This window comes from Rhipicephalus sanguineus, chromosome 8 (assembly GCF_013339695.2).
Source record: "Rhipicephalus sanguineus isolate Rsan-2018 chromosome 8, BIME_Rsan_1.4, whole genome shotgun sequence".
Taxonomy (NCBI): domain Eukaryota; kingdom Metazoa; phylum Arthropoda; class Arachnida; order Ixodida; family Ixodidae; genus Rhipicephalus; species Rhipicephalus sanguineus.
This window is the reverse complement of record NC_051183.1, coordinates 165,434,312-165,461,191: the sequence shown is the minus strand read 5'-3', so window position 1 is coordinate 165,461,191 and position 26,880 is coordinate 165,434,312. Positions and strand designations below refer to the sequence as shown.

General features: G+C 48.1%; 1 protein-coding gene across 3 annotated transcripts in view; it reads right to left on the bottom strand.

Annotated features, from left to right (window-relative positions):
- Nucleotides 1–26,282, bottom strand: part of LOC119402458 (sphingosine-1-phosphate phosphatase 2) — a 129,884-nt gene extending 103,602 nt beyond the window's left edge. For all 3 annotated transcript variants that reach the window (XM_037669612.2, XM_037669613.2, XM_049418652.1), the window contains exon 1: nt 25,721–26,282. In XM_037669612.2, coding sequence (XP_037525540.1) covers nt 25,721–26,215 — 495 coding nt within the window. In that variant the 5' untranslated portion in view covers nt 26,216–26,282. The remainder of the gene's footprint in view (nt 1–25,720) is intronic.
- Nucleotides 26,283–26,880: the final 598 nt, after the last annotated feature.

Genomic DNA, 26,880 nt, shown 5'->3' with positions numbered 1-26,880 from the left:
GGGGTACTGACACAAGATTTCGCCACCGATATAGCCTGCGGGATTGATTCCCGTCAACATGCGTATATCATCTGCAAAATATCAACAGCGAATATAGCTTGGAAGGTATTTTAAATGAATTTTGAAGTTTGCGCAAGCGATCGACACCCTCGGGCTATTGACACCCTAAAAGGTGACCCTTGGTGACCCCCTACTTCCCTCACCTGACCACGCTGCAACAAGCATGGAGGAAGGAATACTAATGGCATCTTCGACAATTCGCACCGGTGCGCACCGGGGCGCCCTGGTACGCCATTTAGTCCAATCATCGTAGCGCCAGGGCGCCCCGGTGCACACCGGTGCGAATTGTCGAAGATGCCATAAGGAGAGGTCCTATCGTATTTCAATGCATTGCGAAAAGTGTGGCGGAAGTAACGTCAGATTTATGGGGCAAACAAACCGATATGGGGCAAACAAAACAGCAGACGCCTCGCGGCGTGCTCTCCGCGGTGTTTAGCTTCCGCGCAGATTTGTAGTCCCGGCGTAAACTTAGCGCGTATTGTGCGGTTCGCACGCAGTAAAATCTTGCAAGCAGACGTTTACCAGGCTGTTCGTGCGTGGCAGGCCCGAGCGCTGCGCGCTGAAATTCTTTGTGGAGCGTTTTTGTGCAACAGTACAGAATACCGGTACGTGCCGTGATCAAAAACGTTCAGCCCCTGCATCATCGTATTCGAACTCACCTAGCAGTGACTTAAGGCTGTTTCACATGCCGCGATTGCAGCGAAGAAAATCGCTCGGTTCGCTCTATTCGCTCTGTTCGCAACCGCCGCTAATGGCGGTTTCGTTTCACATGGACAGCGAATGGTCTGCGATTTTCGCTCTGCGACTGGCACGGCGAGCAAAGTGGCTTGCTGCCGTTGTTCGTGGCAGACACTGCATAAATTTCGAATGTAACAATCTGGCCGTTATGATATTCTTAAGTTTTCATCACCGGTAGCGAAGAGCACGCCTGTCTTGTCATTTAAAAACACTTTACAATCTAAATTCACTTGGGAATACGCAACAACGGCCACAACCAAAACAAACTCGTTGGCGCAATTTCGACGGCTCGGCCGAGCCGGTGCTATTTCGAAGGGTTCAGACCGAAAAATCGCTCTGCCGCGGCGAACAGAGCGAAAAATTTCCAACATGTTGGTCGCTCGCCACTGACCGCTCCGGTGGGAGCGAACGGTCATTTTTTTCGCTGCGAGCGAATTCGCAGCCTGAAAATCGCTACTTTTTGTGTCATGTGAAACGGCCTTTACGCGTTCTGCTGGGCGTTACGCCTTTCCTTTCTCGTAGCCCGATTTCTCGATCTGTTGCCGGATTAGCGGTTCTTTGTTCGTGTATATGGAGTGAGCGTAGTAGCTATTCGGCGCAACGCCAACCTATAGTTGACGTAACTTCACGTCGAAAAGAGGACACCGCTGTATTGTATACGCGATCGTGCACGTAAAATTTGTAATTCCAGCACGCACACAACAACAAGCACGCAGCAAGCGCACACCGCACAATACATACATCACGTAGTCCGATAACAACAACATAAGTTTTTCGTTTAACGACACAGCCTCTAAAAACGTACGATGCCTTTGGCGCATGTTATGTACGGCGCGTTAGACGGCAAAAACAAAAGTTCACATGTGTTCTGAGTGGACACAATGAGTAAAAAGCAACAGAGCGCACATCCGAGAGCTTCGCATGCAAATACCATGCATTAGTGATCAGCAATGAAGCGAACGTGTACATACACATGAAAAGTGACACCCGGTACTTTCCGCAGTGCACGCGATTTGCACCGGGTATAGGCAACCATACGCAACAGCTGGGCATCGCGTAGCTTTCCTAAAGAACAACCACAAGGAGCAGCATGCGTGAATCGACAGCGCCGCGGCGCCGCTTGCACGGCGAAAAAAAAAAAGCTCGAATCGCGCATGCGCTTGCAAACGACACGACGGAAATCGCGAAATGTTTCGAGGCTCCTTCGCTAGGCGCCGATGCGGGTGTTTGCGATGTGGAGGCTTCACGAATGTGACGTCAGGGCCTCTCCTTATTTTTCCTTCCTCCATGGCAACAAGTTACGATGACGTCATAGCCGCCATTTTTTGCCGCGTTCGCTCCAGCTACTCCAATCATAGAGTTTCCTACACTTACCTGGAGAAAAAAAGTGGCGCTGCGAGCTGTTGGACGCATGGGAATGCCGGGATATGTGAGCTTCGAACTTGACTCGGATTCGTATCCTTCACATAGAGCCCAGACACCTCGAAGACGCGCCTGGCTTCAACGCGTTCCTTGCGTCGAAACGGTTGATTTCTTACTGAACGAGCACGTAGTGAGCTACTTGTTTTTTTATTATTGCAGAAAAACGAGTTTTATTAAACATTGGAAGCTTCTGCGTTGATGTATAGTTTTACGAAGCGTAAAAAGTAACCAACGGCCGCTAAGCTTGGCAGGCAGACGACAAAGGCAGCGTTCCCTCCGCCACTGTTCGTCGTCTGTTTCTTGCTTTCGCCGTTTGGTTATGCCGTCAAGGTGAGTGGACGTTTATTTTAAAATATAATACGCGTAAATGACATCCGCTTATAAAAGTTTTGTTTTGGAGAAGCTTTATTTGCGCAGTCGTATCCGCTTTTGAGCCGAAGCCTCGCTCAACACCGGCCAACACAAGCCTCGCAGACACATATAGAGGGTTTCACTGTTTACTAACACAGGCCCTGGACCGCTTCCGGTTTCCTGCGCTGGCGGATTGGCGGGGAACAAAAGCCTTGGCGAGTAGCCCGTAGGGTTTCAACAATATTCTCCCTGTGTACAGCAAAATATTTGAATATTCTTCTAAGCTACACACAACACTAAAAGAGTTAGTCTTTAACTATAAGCGCCTTTCTTTTATGTGAAAGTGGAAAAACAGTATTCCCTTACTCTGACAAATCTTTAAAAAACGTTTTACGCTTCGGTGTTGCAGAATAATAATTGAGGTGACCGGAAGTTTCTTGGGGTACACCACGTGCTCCTGCTATCGCAATCTTGAAACCGTCTATACCGTCATTCCCAGCGCTCCAACGGCGCCCCTTAAGAAATTCGCATAGACGGTGGCGCCAGATTTCCCTCTAGGTATTTTTGTAAGAAACTCTACGACTCCAGCAGCCTACTTCTGGACGGCTGCTCGCGAATCGCGCGGAAGTGCGTCACATTTCTGTGTGCTGACGTGATCGAGCGCTGCTCCAGCTAGGTGGCGATAGTTGCACCCGGAGGCTTGTTTTTGAAACCGAAAGTGACACTGGCCGGTAAGGAGGAGCCTCTAATTGATTATTAAAGACGATAGTCTTTCTTGGGATACTTAAACGGAGAAATCTTGGTCTGTCTGTCTTTCTGTTTGTCGGCACGTCACTCGATTCAGCCACTCGGCCAAAGTTGAACCACTTGCCCAAGGGCCAGCCATCTTGAACTGGTACGGCTGTTCATACTTGTGAACGTTGTTGATCAAAAAGTAAATATCACGCATATCTGAGGCGCAACATCACTAGGGAAGTATTAGGTGGTGTGTCCCTTTAATAGAAAATGCATACATACGTAATTCCAAAGACCCTACTTTCTTAAGCTGCGCTGAAAATGCGAATGCGCTGAAACCTGCCTTCCTCCGTGCCCTCTGCACGAGCTCAATGTTGTGTTTCGGTTTCGGTTCTGTATTGCACTGTACGAATGCCATGGGGCGCCGCTCTGGCATTCCTGTTTTACGCAGGCGACGTGTAAATAAAAGAGTGTGTGGAGAGTACTCGTTGAGTGCGGACGTTTCTTCTGCTTCAGCGCATCGCGCCAAACCGCGTGTTCGGGCTGGTTGGCGTCTCCACCGGTCGCGTTGGTCACCGCCGGTCTTCGCCTGCTGCTGCGCCGGGACTATTAGCCCGCAACACAGCTCTCATGTTTCCCGACGTAATGCCAGATGGCGTCCATATCTCACGCAGCGCCTCTTCTATCGTCTTTAGACGACATTTGCAGCGAAGCACGCAGATACGCGGCCAATGTTTTGTCGCGCGCTGCAGCAAACGATGTGCCGTGTTATGACTAACAAGCCCCCAGCAACACATTGCAGCAAAACGACGCGAGGTCAAAATTTTTCCTTTTTCTCCCTTAAAACAAGAATATTTTACCAACAAAGCATACTACACAACGATCTGTATGCCATATTTTTACTTGGAGGGCTACATTGCGAAAATGAAGCCGAAATGCTATTTTTCCCAACACAATATTGTGGCACCGTTTCCACTTCATTCCCTCCCGCAAAATTTTTATCGTTGATTATATGAACTTAGAAAGCCCACAACGTGGTTATATTGCTCGCGAAAAAATATGTGCTTTTATTAAAAATTGCTAAACATTCAGCCTTTTTGCAATTTTTTGACAAGGCTAAAAATAATGAAAGTCAAGACAAAAATGAACACCTATCACATTCATGAAAGATCGACGCCTTCGTATTAAGAAAAAAAATGTTTTCTTAGTAATGGCTCAAACCAGAAGCTTTATATAAATTATTTAGCGCTACAGAGTTTCACTTCCGTGTCCAACGTTCGACGCGCCTTCTATGGAGGCAACATGAAAATTTTTACCGAAATATAACGCTAACGCCTCAATAACTACTTCTCACGTTCACACATACTAGGACGATTTTTTTCACCATGATCGGAGACGGTCGAAAATCCACCACCTGGCACACTTTTATAGGATAACCCATATATATATATATATTGTAATGAGGACAGCGGCGCTCGGGCATGCTCGGCTAGGGCAAGGAAAAGAAGGACGAAGATTGGAAGAACAGAACAGCCGGCCCGCAGCAAGGGTGCTGTCTCTGTGTCTCTTCCTTGACAATGGCGCAGTCTACGACCATCGAACCGTAAGCGCGAACCTCGTGCATGACACCAGTCAACGTGCAGCCGCAGTAAGCGTGAGTAGAGGACGGCGTCCAGGCCTCCTCAGCACCCACTAACCTGCCGCCGCTGCAACCACCGTTCGGGGACGGCGCCTAGGCCTCCTCGATGGCTCCACACCGTTTCACTGACGCCGTGATACCTGTTCACGAGCAGGGACGCCGTCCACGCGTCCTTGACCATGGATTTATCCACTGTGAGGACCGGGACCGCCGCGTACGCCGTGGACACCGCCCATGGCTCGTCGGGCGCCCCAACCGACAACGGCGCGGAACTCTGTCGTCAACACCACCGCGTGACGTCGTTGAACTCCGCGTTTTTGCCTGTCGCTTCACCATCGTCGGCTGTTTGGGCAGTGCCGGTGTTCCGCGGCTTCCAGGACGACGTCTTCGGGTGGGTTGAGACTATCAACTCGCTCGGCACCCACCACGCCTGGTCTGACCATCAAAAAATCACAGCATATCCACGGAGTGAATGATGATGAGTGGGCGAAGCTGCGGAGGTTCATCGTAAACCGTGAATCTTCCGTGAATTCTGCCCAGTACATCATCACCGACGTGAGATCGGGCGCGTTTATACTAAAGGTTCGATGAGTTATGACGACTTGCAGCTCACTTTAATTTTACATGTACGCTGTGAATTTTCATTGTTTAGAAAACCATTGCTTTAGAAAACATCTGGCGTCTTTCGTTAAGCAGCTGGCGTCTTTTCGTTTTGCTTTAGAAACATCTGGCGTTCTTTCGTTTTGCTTTTACAAAACATCTGGCGTCTTTCGTTGGTTTATTTCATCAATCAACGGCGTTTTGAACAAAATTTTTATTGTTTAATCACGCACAGGAGAAATCTCACCAGGCACTACCTTGGAGGTAAACAATGGCTGCTAATGGGAATGAGAGACAGAAGAAGTCGGCTTTTAGCTAACACTTACACTTCTACTTCTACTAACGTTTCCTACTGGAACATGCCAATGGCTGCTAATGGGGAATGAGAGACAGAATAATTCGGCTTTTAGTTAACGCGCACGCGGAGAATGTTTTATTCTTCAACAACGCACAGGAAAAATCTCCCACCGGCACCACCTTGGAGGTCAAAGCGTAAGACTGGTTACGCACTACGACTACTACGACTACGACTACGAGGGACGAACGGGTGCCGCCTTAAGGAGCTTCGCCCCTAAAATGGCTGATTGCCGTCGACCGCCTTCGCGATGCCGCCAAGGCATGGCATGCCTACGAGGGCGTCCGGCAGCGATCCTGGTCGGAGTGGTGTGAGAAGTTGACGAGTCTTTTCCGCCCACTTTTTCATGCCTGCGACTCCCTGCCTACCGTCCCACTGTCTACCCCGGATGGGAGCTGTGAGACGCACAATCCCGACGGCGCAGCTCGGGCTCCCACCCTGCCCTCCTTCGGTTACCGAGATCGTGAAGGGCACGGTGCAGCTGTGCCCGCGGTGAACAACGTGCCCGTTCTCGGACATGGAGCTCATGTGGGGCGACACGTCGATGGTTTATCAGTGCTGTCCAGCCCCACGATAGGCTACAACACCATCCTCAAGTCAGAGCAGTTGGCGAGGCCGCCTCCAAGCTCGAGAGCACTTTTATTTATTTATTTATTTATTTATTTATTTATTTATTTATTTATTTATAGTACCCTCAGGGTATAAATACATTACAGAGGGGGTGGGGTGTTCATAGTAATTAAGAGCATGAACAATAACAACAAAGATTATAACTGGAAGCATTATACAAAATAATCACAAAATCTAGTAATGTACACAATCTAGCAATCACACTCACAAACTAGTAATCTACAGTACGTTCAAGAAATAAACATGCTGTGCTACAGTACGCTGGATAAGACATTTTTAAATGCAGTTGTATCAGTTACATCGGTTATGAAGGCTAGTAAGTGATTCCAATCACCTGCTGTCCTGGGAACAAATGATTGCGAGCCTGTAGTAGTTGAAAAATGGGGTATGTCAACCTTATGATGATGATCAAGTCGGTGTGAGCGAAATGGAGCTGGGTGTATGAACAAGGAACGAAGAGCGGGGTTATGGTAGTATATCTTATGAAAAAGACAAATGCGCGATTGTTTTCTACGCGTTGCTAGGGGAGGTAGATTAAGAGCAGCTTTCATGTTTGTGACACTGGCATTGCGATCGTAGTTGGATGAAATAAAGCGAACTGAGCGATTTTGTACTGCCTCAATGCTTTGGGTTAATGTACAGCTGTGCGGGTCCCAGACAGATGAGGCGTATTCTAGTTGAGGGCGAACGTAGGTGGTATAAAGCAATAGTTTTAGTGACGGTGGGGCAAGATAGAACTTTCTTTTCAAGTAACCTAAAGTTTGGTTTGCTTTAGCTAATATGTGATGGACGTGGTGTTTCCATGACAAGTTGTTAGATATGTGAACGCCAAGGTAACGATAAGAAGCTGTGGTTTGCAGAGGTGAATTGTTAAGGGAATAGGACGGAGAGGTGACATTGCGTCTGGTTACGCGCATGCGTTTGCATTTAGCGACGTTCAGTTCCATATGCCACGTGCGGCACCACTGTGATACGGTATCTAAATAATTTTGTAGTGAACTCACGTCTGAATCGCTGGTTATTTTCCGGTAAATGACACAGTCATCTGCAAACAAACAGGCTTGGGATGAAATCACTGCAGGTAGGTCGTTAATGTAGATCAGGAATAACAGCGGACCAAGTACTGACCCTTGAGGTACGCCGGAACCGACTGTTGCTAATGGAGAGTCAAAGCCGTTGGCTGTGACGTACTGTACACGGCAGGAAAGGAATTCGCGAATCCAAGTGAGTACTTGGGGATCAATATTAAAAGCACTTAGTTTGTGTAACAGTAAGGAGTGGTTAACTTTATCGAAAGCTTTCGCGAAATCTAAAAAATTACAATCTACAATAAAGCCAGAGTCAACATACACATGTAGGTTGTTTGTGAATGTGATTAGCTGAGTCTCACACGAGAAAGATTTCCGGAAACCATGTTGCGAGGTCGAGAAGAAACTGTTATCCTCTAGATAGTTGACAAGATGCGTGAAGATGATGTGCTCAAAAATTTTACATGGAACTGACGTAAGTGAGATAGGACGAAAGTTTGAGGGATCACTCTTTTTTCCGGATTTGAAAATTGGAACAATTTTACCTGTTTTCCAATCTTCAGGTAAAGAACCGGAGTCATAAGATTGCGAAAAAAAGACACTCTAGAATAATTGAACAGCGCTCTTTCGTGTTTCTGAGGAATTTCGTGTTGATCTGATCTGTACCACTAGTGGAACTTAGTTTTAGTTTGTCAATTATCTTTGCAATTCCTACGGAATCAAAAACAATCGAATCCATGGGAAAATAGTTGAATCGTGAGAAGTTGGGCATTTCATTGGTTTTCGCAGATGAAAATGATCGAACGAAGGTGTCATTCAACACATGGGCAGTAAGGGATGTCGGCACGGGGTCACCAGATGGATACGATAGCGTAAACTTATGGTCATCGTTGTCTTTGAGTGCATTCCAAAAGCCTTTCGGGTTAGTTTTGAGCATGTTTGGGAGAGTAATATTGAAAAACGAGAATTTGCTGCATTTCAAAGCGGAAATGTACGACGAGGCGGCTGTTTTATATGATAACCAATGAAACGCTTTTCGAGAAAGTTTTGCTCTACGGAAATAACGTTTGTTTTTATTAGCAAGCCGGTTGAGGTACCTATAGTACCAGGGTGCTTTACTGTTGGCAAATATACGACGACTAGGTACATATTTCTGAACTAGTTTAGAAACGATAGATTTAAACATATTCCAATTACTCTGTACTGAACGCTGGAATACACCAGGTAAAAAAACGTCAAGAAATAATGTAAGTTCTTCATTAATGGCGTCGTAGTTAGCTTTCCCGTAATCTTTAATAGTTTTGAACCGTTTGCATGTTTTTGAATGTGTTGTAACTAGGCTGAAAGTCAAGATGTCATGGTCACTTAGACCAGGCAAATGGGTGATCGAAGAAGCGACGTCTTTAACTGACGTCAGAACAAGGTCTGAAAGGGACGATGAATTTTGTGTTACACGAGTAGGCGAAACAACTAACTGCGATAAGTCGAAATCAGCACAAACCGAGATAAAATTGTTGGACTCGGTTGATGATGGATTTGAAAATGGGCGCATGGCAGACCAGACAATGTTGGGAAAGTTAAAGTCACCCATAAGAAGTATTTCAGCACCAGGAGGCTGTACAGTAATTTGATTTAAACAGTCGTGAAGGTTTTCACTGAATGATGCACTGGTTGACGGTGAGCGGTAACAAACACCAATAATCATTTTTTTAAAGTTCGTAGTCAGACAACACCACACTGCTTCCATATCACTAGTAATGGGAACTACAAAACTGCTAAGGCTTTCAGTAATTGCAAGTAGCACACCACCACCAACAGAAACAGTGCGGTCATTGCGATAGATCTGATATTTTACAGCGAAAGCTGTTATGAGATCATTTCACCGGCCGTTTTTGGCGCCGTAGTTGTCCGCCGCCGCCGCCGCCGGTGCTTGAAACTGCTTTGCATAAAGGTCTTATACAGGCTTCATGTCGGGAAGGAACCACATTAGAATATGCAATATAGCGTGGTAGAAGAGTAAAATAAGCACCAAGCGTCGCACAACGCGAATTCTGTAACAAGGCGTCACACAATGCGAATTGCGCAACGAGTAGGTTGTTGAATGCTTCCAACCCCTTACAAAGGGCTCTGCCATAATTCTTCAACGTCATCAGGCACAGCATCAACAAAGTGCGCATTATGCCTTAGATGCGTTTAGCAGGTACCAACGCTCTCCGTAGAATGACGAAAAATGGCACAGTGCCTGCTGCCCTACTTCTCAAAAATTACAATGATTTATAGCGTAGTGGGTTCCTCGCAAGTGCACTTGTATTGGTTGCCAAGGAAGCCCATAAGCGCATGATCCACTTCCTCGGGGTCCCAGTAAATTTACAATGATTTATAGCGTAGTGGGTTCCTCGCAAGTGCACTTGTATTGGTTGCCAAGGAATCCCATAAGCGCATGATCCATTTCCTCGGGGTCTCAGTATAAAGTTCTTCGCCCTCTCCCCCCCCACCCGTCTCTTTCCCACATCAACGTATGTTATACAGCATGACGGGAGAGGGAAATAGCGACCGGGCGTCACCCAATGCAAATTACATAACTGGTGGGCCGTTTCAAGATTCAATCCATTACAAAGGGCTGAGCCATGATTCTTCATCGTCATCAGTCGTCGCGTCAACAAAGTGCACATAATGCCTTACAGACGTGTAGCTGGTGCCTCGCTTCTCCGCAGAATGACGAATAATGGCTTAGTAGGTGCTTCCCAACTTCACAAAAATTGTGATTTATGGCGTAGTGGGTACCTTTCTAATGTATTGTAGCCCCAAGAGAGCTTAACGGGCTCTAGAAACGCCACTCTTCCAGCTTTCGCTGTGACTGTGCTGCGGTTTCAACGCAGGCCTGGCGTTTTTTTTATTGCAGTACAGCAGGTCAGCGTTGGGCACATTGGCGGATAACCATGTTTCAGTAATGGCTACGATGTCAGCGTCGCAATCATCGATTAGGCTACATAATTCATCTCTTTTTGGCACAAGACTACGTATATTAGTAAAGAGTACCGCTCAGTTAGTCCGGCAAGCATTCTTTGAGCCGCAACCCCTCTCGCTTCCCTATCGCTTTTTTGCCTGCGCCCCTCGTCTTGGTCTAAGGGAAGGTGTAGATTCTTCACTTTCGTGGTTATTCGACAGACCAATTTCATGGACTGAATCGTCGTCTGCATTGTAATGATCAGACTTGCCACCCGCAAGAAGCTTTTTATACCGTATTTGATAAGGAACTTGAAGGTTCTTGCCGAACTCTGTCAGTTTCTTTCTAGCAAATCGCGTTGCAGGGCAAAAACCTTCACTTATTGACACAGAACTTTCTTTCAACTCCGAACGTTTCCGAATGATTTGTTCCTTAGTTTTGTAGGCGGTAAACTTAACAATCAACGGGCGGTTTTTCCCAGGGCAAAAACGACCGATCCTATGAGCTCTTGCAATGTGTTCGCTAGCTACGTCAAGATTTAGCGTGTTATTTATGATTTCCAATACTTTTTTTTTTCAGACTTCGGCGCGTTCTCTGAGGTATCGTCCTGTATACCGTACAGGACGGCATATGGGCATATGGAGGCGCTGGTCCCTGTCGTGCCGTACGAACCACGAATCCACGACCTTCACCAGTCTACGCATGACTGTATCAGCACGGCCTACGCTGCACCACTCCACAAAGTAGGCCTGTCCAGTGATGCCAACAAGATCGGCCCTGACCAGTCTGAGCCATATGTCCAAACGCCGCAGTTTTTGGACGAGCGCGCGGACGCTCATTTCCTGGACGATGTCTCCTTCGAAGACATTGAGGTGCCTATCCCAGTTGAGGTGACAGTCATCGATGACTTGTCGGGCCAGACCAACTCTCCTGCTGGCAGCACTGCTTTCGAGCGGGACAGCTCGAATGCACGCGGCACATCGTCAAGACCTGCCAGCTCGACCACCTCAAAGCAGGAACTTTACCTCAAAGGGCACTACAGCGACAATGCTGCAAGACCATGAGCTGCGTCGCAGCTCATCTAGGGAAATCACGCACTCATTGACGCAGAAGCCTCGCTGTACACCTCGCTGGAGCTCGACCAACCATGAAGCAGGCAAACTACTCCAAATAATCCGACACTCGACTCTACGGCAATTTGCAGATCTTGAGCCTTCAGCAGTTCCGCATGTTCGATTTTCAGAACGGCGACGGGACAAAGCTCAGCATTTTGAGTTGGCCCTGCGACCATATCGAAATAGTCAGGGCCGCCCGCCAGAACCGTCGCTGAAGAACTTTCATGTCAAGTATAATCATGACCAGGAACTACGACTACAACGAAGCCGCCAATTACGTCCACCAGAAGGGAATGAGGCAGGTTTCCAAGGAAAGTCGCAGCGTGGCCGAGGACGACCGCCGCGGCACAGCCAATGTCGTCCCCCAGAGCCAGCATCGGCAAATAATAATGCCAAGCCCCAGCGTCCACAGCGACAGAGCCGGCACGGACCGCCAGAGACAGTTTCAGCAGCTGTCCATGCAGTGTCGCCGCGTGGCAGTGACCGGCCTCTGCGAGGCAGCCAACGCTGCCCGCCAGAAGCATCAGCGCTACCTATGATGGTTCAGCGCCCAGGACCCCTGAATGTTTTCACCAGCTAGGAAACAACCACCGCCACTGAAGGGTCATTTTTTGGCAGGACACCGTGCTCGCAGTGTGGCCGAGTGTAATGAAGACAGCGGCGCTCGGGCATCGGCGCATGCTCGGCTAGGGCAAGGAAGAGAAGGACGAAGCTTGGAAGAATAGAACAGCCGGCCCGCAGCAAGGGTGCTGTCTCTGTGTCGCTTCCTTGACAATATATATATATTAACAAAACTTGAAATTCGGCGAGATGGTGCATAGCTGATAGGAAACTTTGTGCGCAAAAACCAGACAATTCACAAGACGAGATAGACAGGACGGGCGCTACTTTCTGAAAGTAGCGCCCGTCCTGTCTATCTCGTCTTGTGAATTGTCTGGATTTTGCGCACAAAGTTTCCCATCATATATATATATATATATATATATATATATATATATATATATATATATATATATATATATATATATATATATATATATATATATATATATGGAACGGCACGGCAAAAACACGCCGAGTGTGTCCACATAATTGCTATGCGCAATAAAATACCCATATCCCAGCCCACACACGTAGTTGGACGAGTTGGTACATATTGTATGAATATGTTGGCACAGAAAGAGGGCGGGTCGTGCCGTCCTCTTGATGAGTGCGTCTTGGAACCGGGCGCGTGCAAGGGCAGGCGGATTTTTTTCGCGCATGCACCGTACAGGGGTATAGGGAACCCAAGCTCAAGTTTGCGGCGCGACGACAGCGCCGCGCCAGCCGCGCTGCGGCTCTGTCGGAAAGCTCTGAACCTTCTGCGCGGCCGACTCAGCCCCTTTCACGGTAGCGGTAGCGCACGTGCGCACGCGTTCTTCTCTCGGTGCGGGTAACTGGGAGGCCGTCAGCTGGGTACGTTGAACCGAGAGGCTTGCTGTGCGAAGCTGCGCATTTCCACGATGGCAGAAGCGACCCCGCGGAAGCGCAAGCGTGGTCCGAAGTATTGCGGTTTGGTGGCCAGCCACAACAGTGCAGACAAGGCACACGATTCACGTGTTAAACTGTATCGGTTCCCGGGCGTGTCGCACGAGAAATAAAGGCGGCAAGCGTGGATAGCTGACAGCGCTGTCTCGCCTTCTATTTTGGCTGTCTGAGTTCATCGCTTTCGTTCGTTCCGACTACCTGAATCGGTAAGTAACGGGGCGCATGCACGCAGCGACTACAGTAATGATTACTCGCTGTCTTCTCGCATTGTTAAAGTCCAGTTACGGTTGTAGGTGAAGCAACTTTGTATTTTGATTCCCCGTGCTCGTGAGACCTACCCGTCGTTGTTGAACGTTCACATTCGCGTTATACCGTTAGCATTGCGCGGTTGGTTGAATTCAACTGAACTCCGCACATTGTCAGAAGTTCGGCGCCTGCATTTCACGCGTCGGGAAGGCTGCTTTATCACGCCGGAACAGACGTCTGTGCATTTTCAGCAAGCTTTGACATCGTTCTGCAGGTTTGCTTTGTTTTTGTCACTTTATTAGGGTGATATATATTTAAGCCGCTAAATATAACTGGCACTTAATACATGCTTTGCAATTGCAACCTTGAAGTAACCACCTTCTGACTTTGTGCGATTTTCTAGCCGCGTTCACGCAACAGGTTTTATACGCCTCTCAATTCGATATCATAAAAAGAGACTGCAAGCATGACGCGAGAGCCGAAAAAACGAGGCGAGCAGTTCATCTTGCTTCACAGTGGTTAAAGCTCAGCTAGCTGCCTCGCGTCTTAATCGGCGGGTGATTCTCCAGCGGCACGGAGGACTTGACTCTAACCTTCTCAGGAACCAGTGCCATGGCCGTATAATCTTTTTTTCGCACGCCGCAAACGTTTGTTCACGAAAGTACACGGCTGCTACTGTAAGCATGCCATATCAAAACAATCATATGATTCGTAGTCCACGCCGCAGAACATCGATAGCGTGTACGGCTTCATTTCGGAGTGCATGTGGACCATTATTCAACTTTAACATGACAGAATGAGACTTACCTCGAGGTATACGTCCTACACGGTGTAATCGCGACTTGAGAAATGCATTTCGCTTTGAGTCGGGCGTGGTTGTCGTCGATCGTCTGCTCTTCACCGTTAACGTGATTGACGAGCCTTTCTCATTTTATCAAGTTCGCTTTTCGGAAGTGCCAGTCAAGCTTGAAACTCCTTTTGAAGCCGCACTGCAAGCGGTACATTGCGAGGCGCCGAAAGTGCACCGCGAGAGCTCTGCACGTGCACAGAAGCGAGCAGCAACGCGGTGGAGAGAAGGGAAAACGCGCGCTGCTAACACCCCAGTTTCTCTTTTTCTGCCAGAGATGGCGCTGCCTGTCAAGAGCAGCAGCGCCGCTAACCCGCTAAGCGTTGCTTGGGAAGCCTATTCAGACGGGGGAGAAATGCTCGGGGGATAAAGGCGGAGCCTAGTGACGTCAGCTCGCGAGGAGAAGTCTCCACAAATGTCCCCCACTCACACGGACGAGGCGAACGGAGTGGGAGACCAATGTTATTGGACCACTATGGTGGCTTTGTACCACCCGTTTGACGAGCTGCAGACGACCATGCAGCTGCAGACTGTACACCCGCTGCCGCACTCTGCAGGTATACTGCAGGAGCAAGTGCAACAATGTGGCCAAACAAGAGCCCGAAATTTCGCTATTGGCCGCGAGGAGTTACGGAGTCGCCCTCTATCGGACGCGCCTCGATTGCGTACTAGGTAGGCACGGCCGGGCTAGACCGCACGCGCGCGCTCGCTTCGCGCGTGCGGTCTAGCCCAGCCGTGAGGTAGGATACCGCCGGCGCGCTCCCCATAGGTTTTGCGGTCGGCGCTCTACAAAAACACCTCGCGGAAGCCCTCCAGGGCATTTCTGTAAGTACTTTCGAAATGAACTGTGTTCTTTACTGTCCAAATAATCATGTTCGACGAACTGAAAGCACAAGATAGTCTATAGTCGCTGTCTCTTTGCAGAAAACTGAGCACCCGCTTCACGCGGTCACCGCGTTGGAGACCCCTGAACCGGCCTCTTGCGTGAAAGGTAGTCACTCGCTGAGTGCAAACTATGTTAAATATCTCGTTAGAGTAGACTGCCTGTATAACCAAACGGAGCATAACAGAAAGAAGCCTCAAGCCAGCGATAGCACGGGTTCGCGACGACTGACGGTGCCTCTGCATGTATGTTCGTACTGACGGTTTCGCTTTTGCTACGAGCGCGTTTTGGCACCGCGCTGTGAACTTTATGCCGCAAAATATGAGAATTTGTGAGTACACAAAGAACTACTGTTGCGCGGACGCTATCAGAGCAGTTCAAAAACAATTTCGTTACAACTACGGCTTCGGGGCGCATGGCAACTTTGGGATGTGCCGTCCCGACGATTCAGTGTTTTTTTTTTTTTTTGTCTAAATTCGTGTACGTTTCAATGTCATTTGACAAGTTGTCTCGCACTGCGTATTGATCGGTGTTCTCAGCGGGCAAATGCCGCTGCTTCTGTTTCTTTATTCAGTGTATTCGTTTCGTTTGGTGCTCACACAAAACGTGAGCAAATGCGACGCCTTTTTTTTTTTTTTAATGCTCCTTAATTATCGATCCCTTTGCATTCTAGTGAACTTGCCGCCCTCTGTCATCAACAATTTCATAGACCGAAGCTTCACCACTTCGAGATTGCTGGTGGAAGGAGAAGCAGTCTACGAGAGCAAGCATGTAGTAGCATGCAATGCCAAGGAAAAGAAAGAAAATACAGTAACGTTTGCCGGACTTGTTCTGCAAACGTCGGAATTGAACTAGGACCCACATTAACTTGAAATAGCGGTGAATAAAACAGAAGTTATTGCAGCAACCAGCAGCCGCAAAACAGGATAGTAATTATTTGGCGAGTACCCCAGCAATTTTGGCAGCAGTGTCGCGTCTAACGCCAACAGGGTGGCATCTTTCCCACGTAAATAACTGAGGCTCCAAGAAAATTCATGGGGTTGGAGAGGCCCAACGTGAGTTTGAGAGTGGCACAAATAAATTTGGGCTTTTTAGCACATAGTGTTTGCGTCAGGGGAACGCAAGCTCGACTGAAAAAATGTTATTGCCAACATAAATGCAGCACACAGCCGCAGCATTTGACTCTCGCTAGTCCACCAGCAAACGTCGCGTAGCTTATGAAGGCGAAAGCCTTAGATGCCTCTTCAAACGGGAAGATTGACCGTCGGCGGCGTCAAGACGAGTGACGCAAAAAATAATCGTCACGTGATGACGTCACCACATGACGTCACAGATCTCCTAAATTTGTAACTTCATTTTGACATCACCATGACGTGACATAACGTGACGTCACATGATGACGTATTCACACGACATGGTCCCTTTGCGTTGCCTCCATGATCGGTGGGCCGATCACGGAGACAATGCAAAACTTGTAGCTCATGAAGGCGAAAGCCCTAGATGCCTCATCAAATAGTAAGATTGCCCGTCGGCGTCCCGCATCGGCGGCGTCAGCACAAGTGATGCAAATAATAATCGTCACGTGATGGTGTCACCATATGGAGTCATCATGACGTCACAGATCGCCAAAATATGTAGCTTCATTATGACGTCACATGATGAAGTATTCACACGTCATGGTCGCTTTGCATTGCCTCCGTGATCGGTCACGGAGGCCGTGCAAAACCGCGTTAAGGGCAGAACGCTTTTGGAGGGGGGCGCGGGAGAATCAGTACAAACAACTGACAAGAACAAGAAGATGGCTTTCGCCTTATAGTAATCTTTAACGAATGCATAAGGGACACTGTGCGTTTTTCAATTAAACTTGTCTAAACGACTTGCGCGTCTGCAGCCCATTTTGTGGACGCTGAGCACGGGGCCGACGATCAAGAGGTCGCACGGGATGGTCCTGACATGGTATCCCACGTGGTAAAAAGTAGCGCCTTTTCCATCCTGTGGCAGATAAGCATCATTTGCCTGCGGGAAGCGCGCGCGAGCCATCGTCTCAGTGCGCGCTGTCTGCTACTCACCGAACATCGCAGGCCCGACGCAGTTACGAAAGTCTTAGTCGCGGAAGTGCTTGTTGCACACAAGACTCGTAGCCGATGGCTACTTGCCGGTTCTTAGCTTTACAACCCATGCTTCACGCAGTTTTTTGTCCCGCGGTTACCGGTGCAGGCTGACACTGGGCTCCGTTGCGTAAGCCCGGCACTGCGGCACCGAGCGGTAGAGCCCCATGTTGGTCGCCTTCGGAGGCAGCCACTCTATTACAATGGTTTCAATTGAGCAGAAAATGCGAGAAAACTTCCGTATTTGAACAGACCGCAGCGCATGTGGCACTTGAAACTCGTTTTCAAAGCACGCGGCAGCGCTCCACAAGCAGCCGACGCGGCCGCTGAGGCCACGTCATCCTGCCAAGCACGTCACGCCGACGGTGGCGCCGGCGTTTCCAGTGGTGTCCTTTCGGGGAAAAGGTCCCCGTCTCCCCCGAGGAGGCGCGGGGGGGTCACGCCCACTCGCTAATCCGTGACGTCGCGGTCACGTGATCCGCAATCCCCCCCGTCTCCCCGGAGAATTTCTCCCCCGTCTGAATACCCCTGTACGGTCGCGTGCTTTATGTATATATCTGCTTTTCCGATTGAAAATTTGAGTTGAAGCTTAGAATAACACAGAGCTGAGCTAGTTGGTAAGTATTCATTCTAAAAAGACAGGGCGTGCAAACACGGACACAAGAAAGAAGTCATGATACCGCAAACGCCGACTAACAACTGAAGAGATTAGTTGAAAGTCAGCGCTGGTTCTTGTCACTCCTTTCTGTGTGCCTCGTCTCGTTTTTGGCACCGTTTAATTGCGGTGGGCTCGTGTTAATTGGTGCAGCTAACGACACTAATACTTCATTAGGGCCTAGTTGGTACATATTCTTGAGCTAACGACACGTCTGCAATTCTTGTCACACTCTTCTTCAGCGGTCAGCTCGTTGTTTGATACATCAGGCAGGCATTTTTTTTTTCGTTTCTGCTTTATGCCAGCAAGTTGCAGGTTCACGCGGGAGTTTATCATTATCGGCAAAAAAGCATGCACGATCGGGCAATACAACAACGCCTGCACCAACGCAAGTTGCCGAGGCCACGAGCGAAATAAATCGGCTGAAGGGGTACTGACGCCGCGTCACAAGAAGTTGGAGTACAAAAACTTGGTGCTGTTTGCGATGTATGTGCTGCCGTTAAGCGTATAACTGCGACAAAGTAAACCTCTCTGGCCGATCTTCCGTCGCCTGTCTGCCTCGTCTTTGTGGCCATCTCCATTCGCGCTAATTTGACTTTGTTCAAATTCCGTCGCGCAGTCGCGAATAGCTGTACGTGGATTTACGATAGGCACATTTCGGGAATTTGCATTTTCCGCTGAAGCGTTTACTGGTGGCCACGAACAGCTGTTCCGTTCAGCCATACAATCCCGTCGTTCTATTAGCTCGAAATCCCTGTATGAGTGCCACGATGTCGAGCGAAAGAAAAAAAAAAAAACCCTGAACAATTGGATGCAACCCGACGTCGTGCGACTTGAGCTGTATTCGAAAAGCGGATGAGCGTTAAAACTGCATCTGCGATTCCCTGCACACTGCACGTGTGTTCGCGCGCACGTGTGTGTGGCGAGTACAATGCACGCGATGAAGGAAATTGTCAGAAAATTTGTCCCACTTCCGAAAAGCACGGTTGTGACGCGTTCGACAGGTTTGGACGCTGTCGCCAAGCTCGTTCTTCCAGACGTGATGGCACAAGTGAAGTATTTGCACTCTAAGGGGGTCTTCCCAATGGGCGCCACGGAGGGAACCGCTACGCTCCAAGTGCCGCATTCCTGCGACCGTGGGATGAAAAACAAAAAAAGTCACAGTTTCGCCGCAACAGCGAAGCAATAAATGCGATAGCAACAAATTGGAATCTAACGCGAAGAACGGAAAGCAGCTCGAAATTGCCAGCGCGTCGCTCGAGCCCAAAGGACGCACGAAAAGAACGCACACAGGACGAGCGCGAACTATATCATTCGTCACAGCTCGATACTTGAAGCGCACTGCTGAAACAAAAGCAGGACGCACGAAACGAACGCACAGGTACACACAGGACGAGCGCGAACTAAATGTCGCAGTTGTTACTTATTTCTGTTTGAACAGCGCGTTCCTTTCGCAAACGCGGCCGCTGCAGAGAGCGAAGTGACCTTCGTACGCTCTGACTTCAGCGCGGACATCGAGGGGAAAGCACAAGTCGTACAACCCCCCGTCCACCCCCCTTCTTTCCTTGAGATAAGCGTACGAAGGCGACCACGCCCTGTAGGACGCAGAGCATGGAGGAAAGAAAAAGAAAGGAGGGAGCATTACGTCACGCAGCCAGCCTTGGCAAGCCAACCCGTTTTGAAGCCAGCTGCGTCGGCCCAACACGTGACCTTTTGCGGTGAGATCACGCAAGAAGTGAGATTTGCCGAGACTTCGGATATGGCGCCCGGTAGCTTTTAATCGAAGAGCGCTCGTTCGGCGCAGACCAGGAGGAGGTTCAAAAACAGAACTCCACCAGTAGTACTAAAACCTACCGCGCGCACTGACGTTTTGATCACGTGTTGGGCCGACGCGGTGAGCTTCAATCACGTGACGTAATGCTCCCTCCTTTCTTTTTCCTTCCTCCATGGCGCAGAGCATCGGCGCTCGCAGGTGCGGGGCGACGACCTTCAAAGCGCGGCCAGCGCCCAACGCGCCATCTCGCTGGTAATGAAGAAACGCTTATAAGCGCCTGCCGTCTCCGAGTCCGGCCAGCGATAAAGGGTGTGTATATAACGCTCGCCGTTAGCTACCTGGAGGATCTGCATTTCGTGGCGTAGTAGTTACCGCCACGCGCTGCGGTGCGAGAGGTCCCAGGTTCGATTCCGCGCTTCGGAAGCATTTTTCTGAATTTTTTGGGGGGGGGGGGCTTTTATATATATATATATATATATATATATATATATATATATATATATATATATATGCGGTGCATGACGGCGACGGGAACGGAAGGTGCACTCGTGTTCTCGCTGCAATTTCGTGCGGAGAATTCCGAAAACAACCGTAACGTAAGCAAATCGTGTAACGTGTCCTTCAACGTATCATGCACATGTAAGGGAATATGGGAGAATAAACAGATGGTTTCAAAAAGTAAAACTATATTAACAGACGAGAAAATCTGGGCCAGGGGGCGCTTTTAAGAAATCTCGTTTAGAGTCACTGTAATCTCGTTATGCGGTCGCGCACTGCGCTCCGCCGGCGGTCTGTCTCGCTGCACTCTCTCCCCGTCTCGTTTTCTGCTCGCGCTGTGCTGAGCAGCAGTGCGCGTGCTCTTGCACGCGGTGCTCATGTGAGCGTGCTTGCGCGCTAACCTTGCGCTGCGTTTGCTCTAGCGTTATACTGAACTGCGGGTCGTGGTCTCGCGGGGTCGGTAGAGATGGGGTAGAGCACGTTTGTCAAGAGACTGGCCAAGAAAGCCACCCTTTTGGCTAAGGTAATACCCAGATGGTCGAGAAAATGAAAGGCTGGAAATAAATTAGTGTGCCATGCTTTTAGAATACTGAAAACAAATGGCACCATGATCATGTAGAACATTTATGACGAGAACTTCTGCGACCTCGGCATGAAAATAAACGCTAAAAAAAAAGCCGAATTAGTCACCCTGCTTCAAAATGTGTATGCGTATGAGAGAGGCGTTCATAAACGACACAACCAGCATGGACTAATTCATGCCAACCAGCTAGCGTTTGGCATGAAAACCACCCGAAACCAGGCATGTCCCCCCGAAAACGGATTTTAAGCTGGGCTCCTTCATAAACGATTTTTGGGGTGAACTGCACAAGGGCCTAGGACAACACGCCACGACGAGAACAAGGTCAACAAGAGAACGAAGACGATAGGACAAAAGCTTCGTTCCTTTGTTGTCCTTGTTCTCATCGCGTGTTTTATTCTCTGCTCTTATTATGAACCGACTAGCCCTCATCAAGCTGTTACCAATGCAGAAAGGCGAAACAAGGTGCTTTCTCGTTTGTTAGCTCTCCAGGTACAGCTGACTGCGTGCTGTACTTAGAGACCGACTAAACTCTTCATTCGACTAGCACATACCTTCAGCCTTTTTGACAAGGCATGTTAGTCGCAGATCCAACGGATTCTTCAGTGCTTTAATAATGCTTTAATGCGCTTTAACAATGCTTCACATTGCAGCATGAGTAAGGACCCAGCAGAGGCGAAAATATCACTTTAGTTTCCCAGGCAGGGCAATACACTGTTATCTGTAGCCATAATAGGTAGGCAAACTATAAATGATGGGCTCGCAACATACTTTTAAAGAACAGTAAAATACGACACTTCTGTGTTTTCTGGTGCCCAACTCGTTTCTGCAGACAAGGCATAAATTCTAGCACTAAACACTCTTACGAATGGTTCCCACATATTCTTGTGTTTAAGGCCATGCACACGAAATTCAGTGTAGCAGATGGGAAATTTCGTGCGCAAAGACAAGACAATTCACCAGAACGAGAGAGACGGGACGGGTGCTTGTCTTGTTTTTGCGCACAAAATTTGCCATCAGCTGTACACCATCGCGCCGAATTTCAAGTTTTGTTAAACCATCAGTGTAGCAGAGCAAAGAGTGACTTGGAATGATCAACTTAAATCATTTACCTCAGCAGAGCAGCAAACACCAGTTCTTGCATGACAGCATAATGATAAAATGAATTACGCTAACAAGTGCATGAAACTTCAAAAATACACGTAATGAAATACAACTTTTGCACTTCTTTTTTCTAGGACTTGACAACAGTGTAACTGCCTGTCGCAATTAAATTGTTACCATGCTACTTTCATTTTGTTGTGCTTTTGACAGCACAATTGTTGGAATAATCATGACACGACATCTTGTCACAGTCAAGAAACCATCTGTCACGTCAGTATTATTCTCCATACTTGTCTGTTATATTGTTTCATACATGACAGGTGTGCTGCAACGGTGTTGTGTCATGTACTCTGTCCATACGCTGACTGAATGCAATGTGCAGGACCAACCACAATGCCCTTGGCAGATGCTGTAGGTATCTGAAAATTAATGTATATGCATCCGGTGCCAGAGTAAATGTCAATTCTTCATACAACGTCCAAAACTTCTTTGCTTGCCTTAATTACGCCTGCTTATTATGCACACTTCGTGCGAAACACCTGACAGCACCAGTCGAGAAAATCACTATGTCACGTTACATTCACACTAAACTGACAGTACACCCACAATTTCTTTACTGTCCTTCTAGCGAATATGGCTGTTTATTATGGTGCTGCATCAATTTATACTTGTTTGAACAATTTATTTTTGTGTACGGAAATAGAGTCCAGGACTACTGCCCAAGTGGGCGTAGAAATACACAGCAAGAAATAAAAAAAGTACGGTCACGGACATCACTCCATGGCAAGGCATTATAATTTAAAAAGAAAAGGATCAAGACTCAGTGCTAGCAAGTGCAGTTAGACTCGTTTAAAGTAAATCTTCCAGACTGTGGACTTTCAGTCAGAAAATAATGGCTGTGCATGGATAGTAGCTTATCATTTACTGCTATTTTATCTTAGAGAGGCTACGGTGCATACAAATGGGGGCAGGCTTAAGAAACAAGACACAGTGTTGATACCATTTACATAATACCATACCTGATTGAGAGCCAGCAATGCTCTCACATCAGTATCATCAGTATATCATTTACTGATGTGAGAGCATCACTGGTTCTCAATCAGGCCTCACGCATACAAGGAATCAAACAAAAGCACAGCAAGCAAGCACCTGCAGTGCACCAGAAAAAACATCGAATGAGTGTGATTGAAGAGAAGCACTGCTTCCACAGTGAAAGATGTCCTTTGATACGTGCAGTGTGTTTGTGAACATAAGCAATGGGCACACCATCATGTCATACAGAATCAGCTGTGATCGTATGCACGGCTCAAGCGTGGAGGGCACAGGTGCACTCACGCACACTGAGCTTCATTCCTTGTCCTTTTCAAAGTGACGATTCAGTTAGAGTTCTTTGTGTTCTCCTGCTACATGTTAATTTTGTTCTTCTCATGCTGGAAAATATCTTACATTCAACTAGACCAACTTTATGCTTGAAACAGTGTCCTCAGACACGTAGTGTTCAGCTGCAAACGCAACAAAACCGAGCGAATGTCCTGCCACACTGCGGCGTTTGATCGGCTCTGACGTAAGTGAAATAACGCATGCATGGGCATCGGCAGGATCTTGTCTGGGAGGGGGGGGGGGGGGTTCCCTTGAACTGAAAAGCGGTTCACAGGCACAACTTCTACAATGTAACAAGAGCCCTGAAATGCGTTTCGATCAGTGTTCGGTGATCAAGAAAGAGAAGGATGTCACGAAATTGATCGTGACAAAAGAAAATTGTGTGAGTGCTCCTTCCATGACACTAAAAAATGGAGATTGATTTTCCGAACACTGATATGCAATAGACAGAGTGCAAAATGATGTGTCATATTGTCAATTTGTTTTTGTTGGTACTTAGCTTGAGAGCGTTGTCATTGGCTTGCTAATACCCCTGTCACACGGCACGTGTAATGTCATTCGCGGCGAATGTCATTCATAGTGAATGTCATTGCTGTCTTGCCTTTCGGGTCTACACGGCCATATGAAATGACATTCGCAGTTGATGTCGATGTTAATCGGCAGGCTACTATGATACCGCGAAAGTTACAAATCACGCATTTAGTTCACATATTTTCTCTTTATTGTTATTTATACAACGGTAAACATTATCCGGCTTATTCAAAATATACTGCGACGCGATACAACAGCATCAATAGAAAAAAAATCCGTGTACACATCCAATGCAAGACTAGCTGAAGCCGCTCACGAGTCACAACTTGTAGTCGCCAATACTTCGGACCGTGACAGCGTTCGTGAATTTGTGACCGTGATGGATGATGATCAGTTTAAACGAACGTTAATTGCTTTCCATGGCTGGCAGATTTGTGTTCAACACGTGCGCGACGCTTCACCAAAACAGCAGCGAGCGTTTGTAAACATGGCTGACAGGTGGCGCTAGCGTCAAGTCAAAGTCTGGAAACGAGAATATAGCTGCACAAATTGCCTCCACTATCGCGTTGTACATTAAAAAGTTACCGAAAAGTTAAGAACAACCTTTAAATCACATCTGAACATCGTTTACACTTGCTTTAAGATATCGATTTTGTAATCTCTTCTCAAGCGCCTGTCGACGAGATTACACATGTCGCGCTTCCATGAGTTCGGTGAACACATTCAACGGCCGAATGTCATTACGTGTGAATGTCATTCACTATGCCCGTGTAGCAGCAACAAAAATGCCATTAACACCTAATGTCATTCGCCGCGAATGACATTACACGTGCTGTGTGACAGGGGTATAAGTGAATATATGTTTGCTCCTTCAAAAATAAAGTGAGTTGTAGTTAGCACTGCGCCCTGTGTTTTCCTTGTCCCAGTCTGTGTGTGCTGTAACGTGTCTAAGATGCAATACCAACTAGCCCACCAAGCCATCCTCGTGAACATTACAAGTGTCGAATTGAACTGCTGAAAAATTCGTTTTCCCCCAAGCAATCCACCACAGGTGTTGTCTACCATCAGCCGTTGTGCATATTGCTGATAATGCCAGCTTTGCTACGGCGCTTTGAATGTGTACGCTCGCTTGCTTTGCACTAAAAACTAATACTTCAGTCTTACATGAATGCTATGCACAAATGTTTCTTGTGTCCTGCATCCATTTTTGTTATATGTATGTACACCAGGCAACCCCTTGTACTGCCACTTAGATGCTTTGGGTAATATGAATAACTAAACAAATAAAAATAAATTGTTTACAATCGATGCATTGATTCTCGTGATAATGTTCCTGAGATGCTGTCACTGTGGAACTGAAATAGTAAAATTTATATTCTTTGTTTACCGGTTGAAAGTGTCAAGGGTGTTGCTTGTTTACGCATGCTAAAAAATCCATTCGATAAGATCAACACTTATGCAAACACTTAACAGTGATGTGGCGCGCTATATATAGGAGCTTTTGTGGAGAACTCTTGAACTAATTTCAACCACTAGTTAATGCGCACACGACTAGTTTCCACAGCATTTCTTGCATTACAGCTCCACTGAATGCAGCTGCAAGTGTCACGAATGGCCTTGTGACAGCAGAATGACATAACCGCTGTTACCTGTAGCCCATCAAGGACTCTAACCTAGAACTTTTGCGGTTCATTATTATATCGTAAAGGAATTCAGGAACGCCGCTGCGTTGGGTATGCAACTGTAATGATGTCTGAGGAACAATTACTGAATCAACTCGCAAAGCACTTGACTGGCAATTAACTTTCTCGGTTGTCGGGAGGGTTTCTTTTCATTCTTTTGTGTGCGTCTGCTTTCTCGCTTAGGTGTGCATCAAAAATGCTTCTGCCCACAACAGTGGGAGATGTGGTTTTACATGTTTCTGCCTTATTTCTATTATGTCCGATCAACCCTTCTGTGCCACCCACCTGGTATCGCTGCTGCGTCCAGAGCAGCAGTCCGAAGGGCACCGTGGCGCCGGTCATGGCGTGCGTGGAGGGCATGCCGAACTCGGCCGCGTATGCCCAGTCCAGCTGGACGACCGGCGGGGAGGCGGGCCGGGGCCAGCGCAACAGGTCCTTGGCCAGCCCGCCGCAGTACATCACCAGCGCCCACACGAGCAGCACGCGCCGGCACACCACGGCGTCCCAATTCCACAGGATGAACGGGAAGAATGTCGCGTAGAATGCCTCGTAACCCAACAGCGATCCGAAGCGGAACACGTAATACCACACGGGCTGCTCGACGCGGCAGGGCACCGAAGCGGGACCATTCGTGTAGCCGTTGCGCACGCCGTTGTGCACGACGCCGCCGTTTTTCGGTGCCTGCAGCCGGTAAACGCCGAAGTAGTTTTGAACACGCTCCACCAGGAAGGGGCTGTTCAGGGCCAAGGAGCGGCAGCGTTTCACGGGTTCCTCCCACATGACAACGCAGCGGTGCCGATCAGCTGCGACGGTAACAGCGAGCGGCCAGTCGGCGCCGACAACGCCTGCCCAGGCCCCGGAAAGTCTCAAGTTCCAGCGATCGCCGTAGAGGGCGAAAAAATCAACCGCGGCGCGTTCCGGCTTCGAACACCGGGAGTGGATCTACTAACTTCTGTGTTAGGGTCACATGGGCGCCGCCATTCGCTCTATTGCACTTTCTTGTAGGGGCGCCCTCGTCGGAGCCAATTATGAATTCAACATATTCTTCAAATAACCGAAGGCTACATCTTTGTATAATGCTACACTTCAATAAAACAAATTGCTATTTATACCAAGTGGCCTTGCCTTGACAGGTACCGCGGCATCAATCTTTTGTAATAGTTTTTGCTCCAGCTGACTCGTAATTGTCAGCAGCCTATCGACATCATTATCTTCATTTCAAAATATACGGCGGCAGAGGCGGCGTAACGGTAGGTAACAATTCACGGTGCATTCGGATGGGTCTCGCGCTCTTTCGTTTCGCTGTAAAAGTTTCCAGCCACTGCCGGCCGAGACATTCGCTTTCGTTCTGTTTGTTTTGACTCGTTGAAATGCTTTCACGAAGCGCATTCAGCAGACTTCTGGAGAACGAAGGGACCGTTGAAGCGTTCACCGGATGAACACTC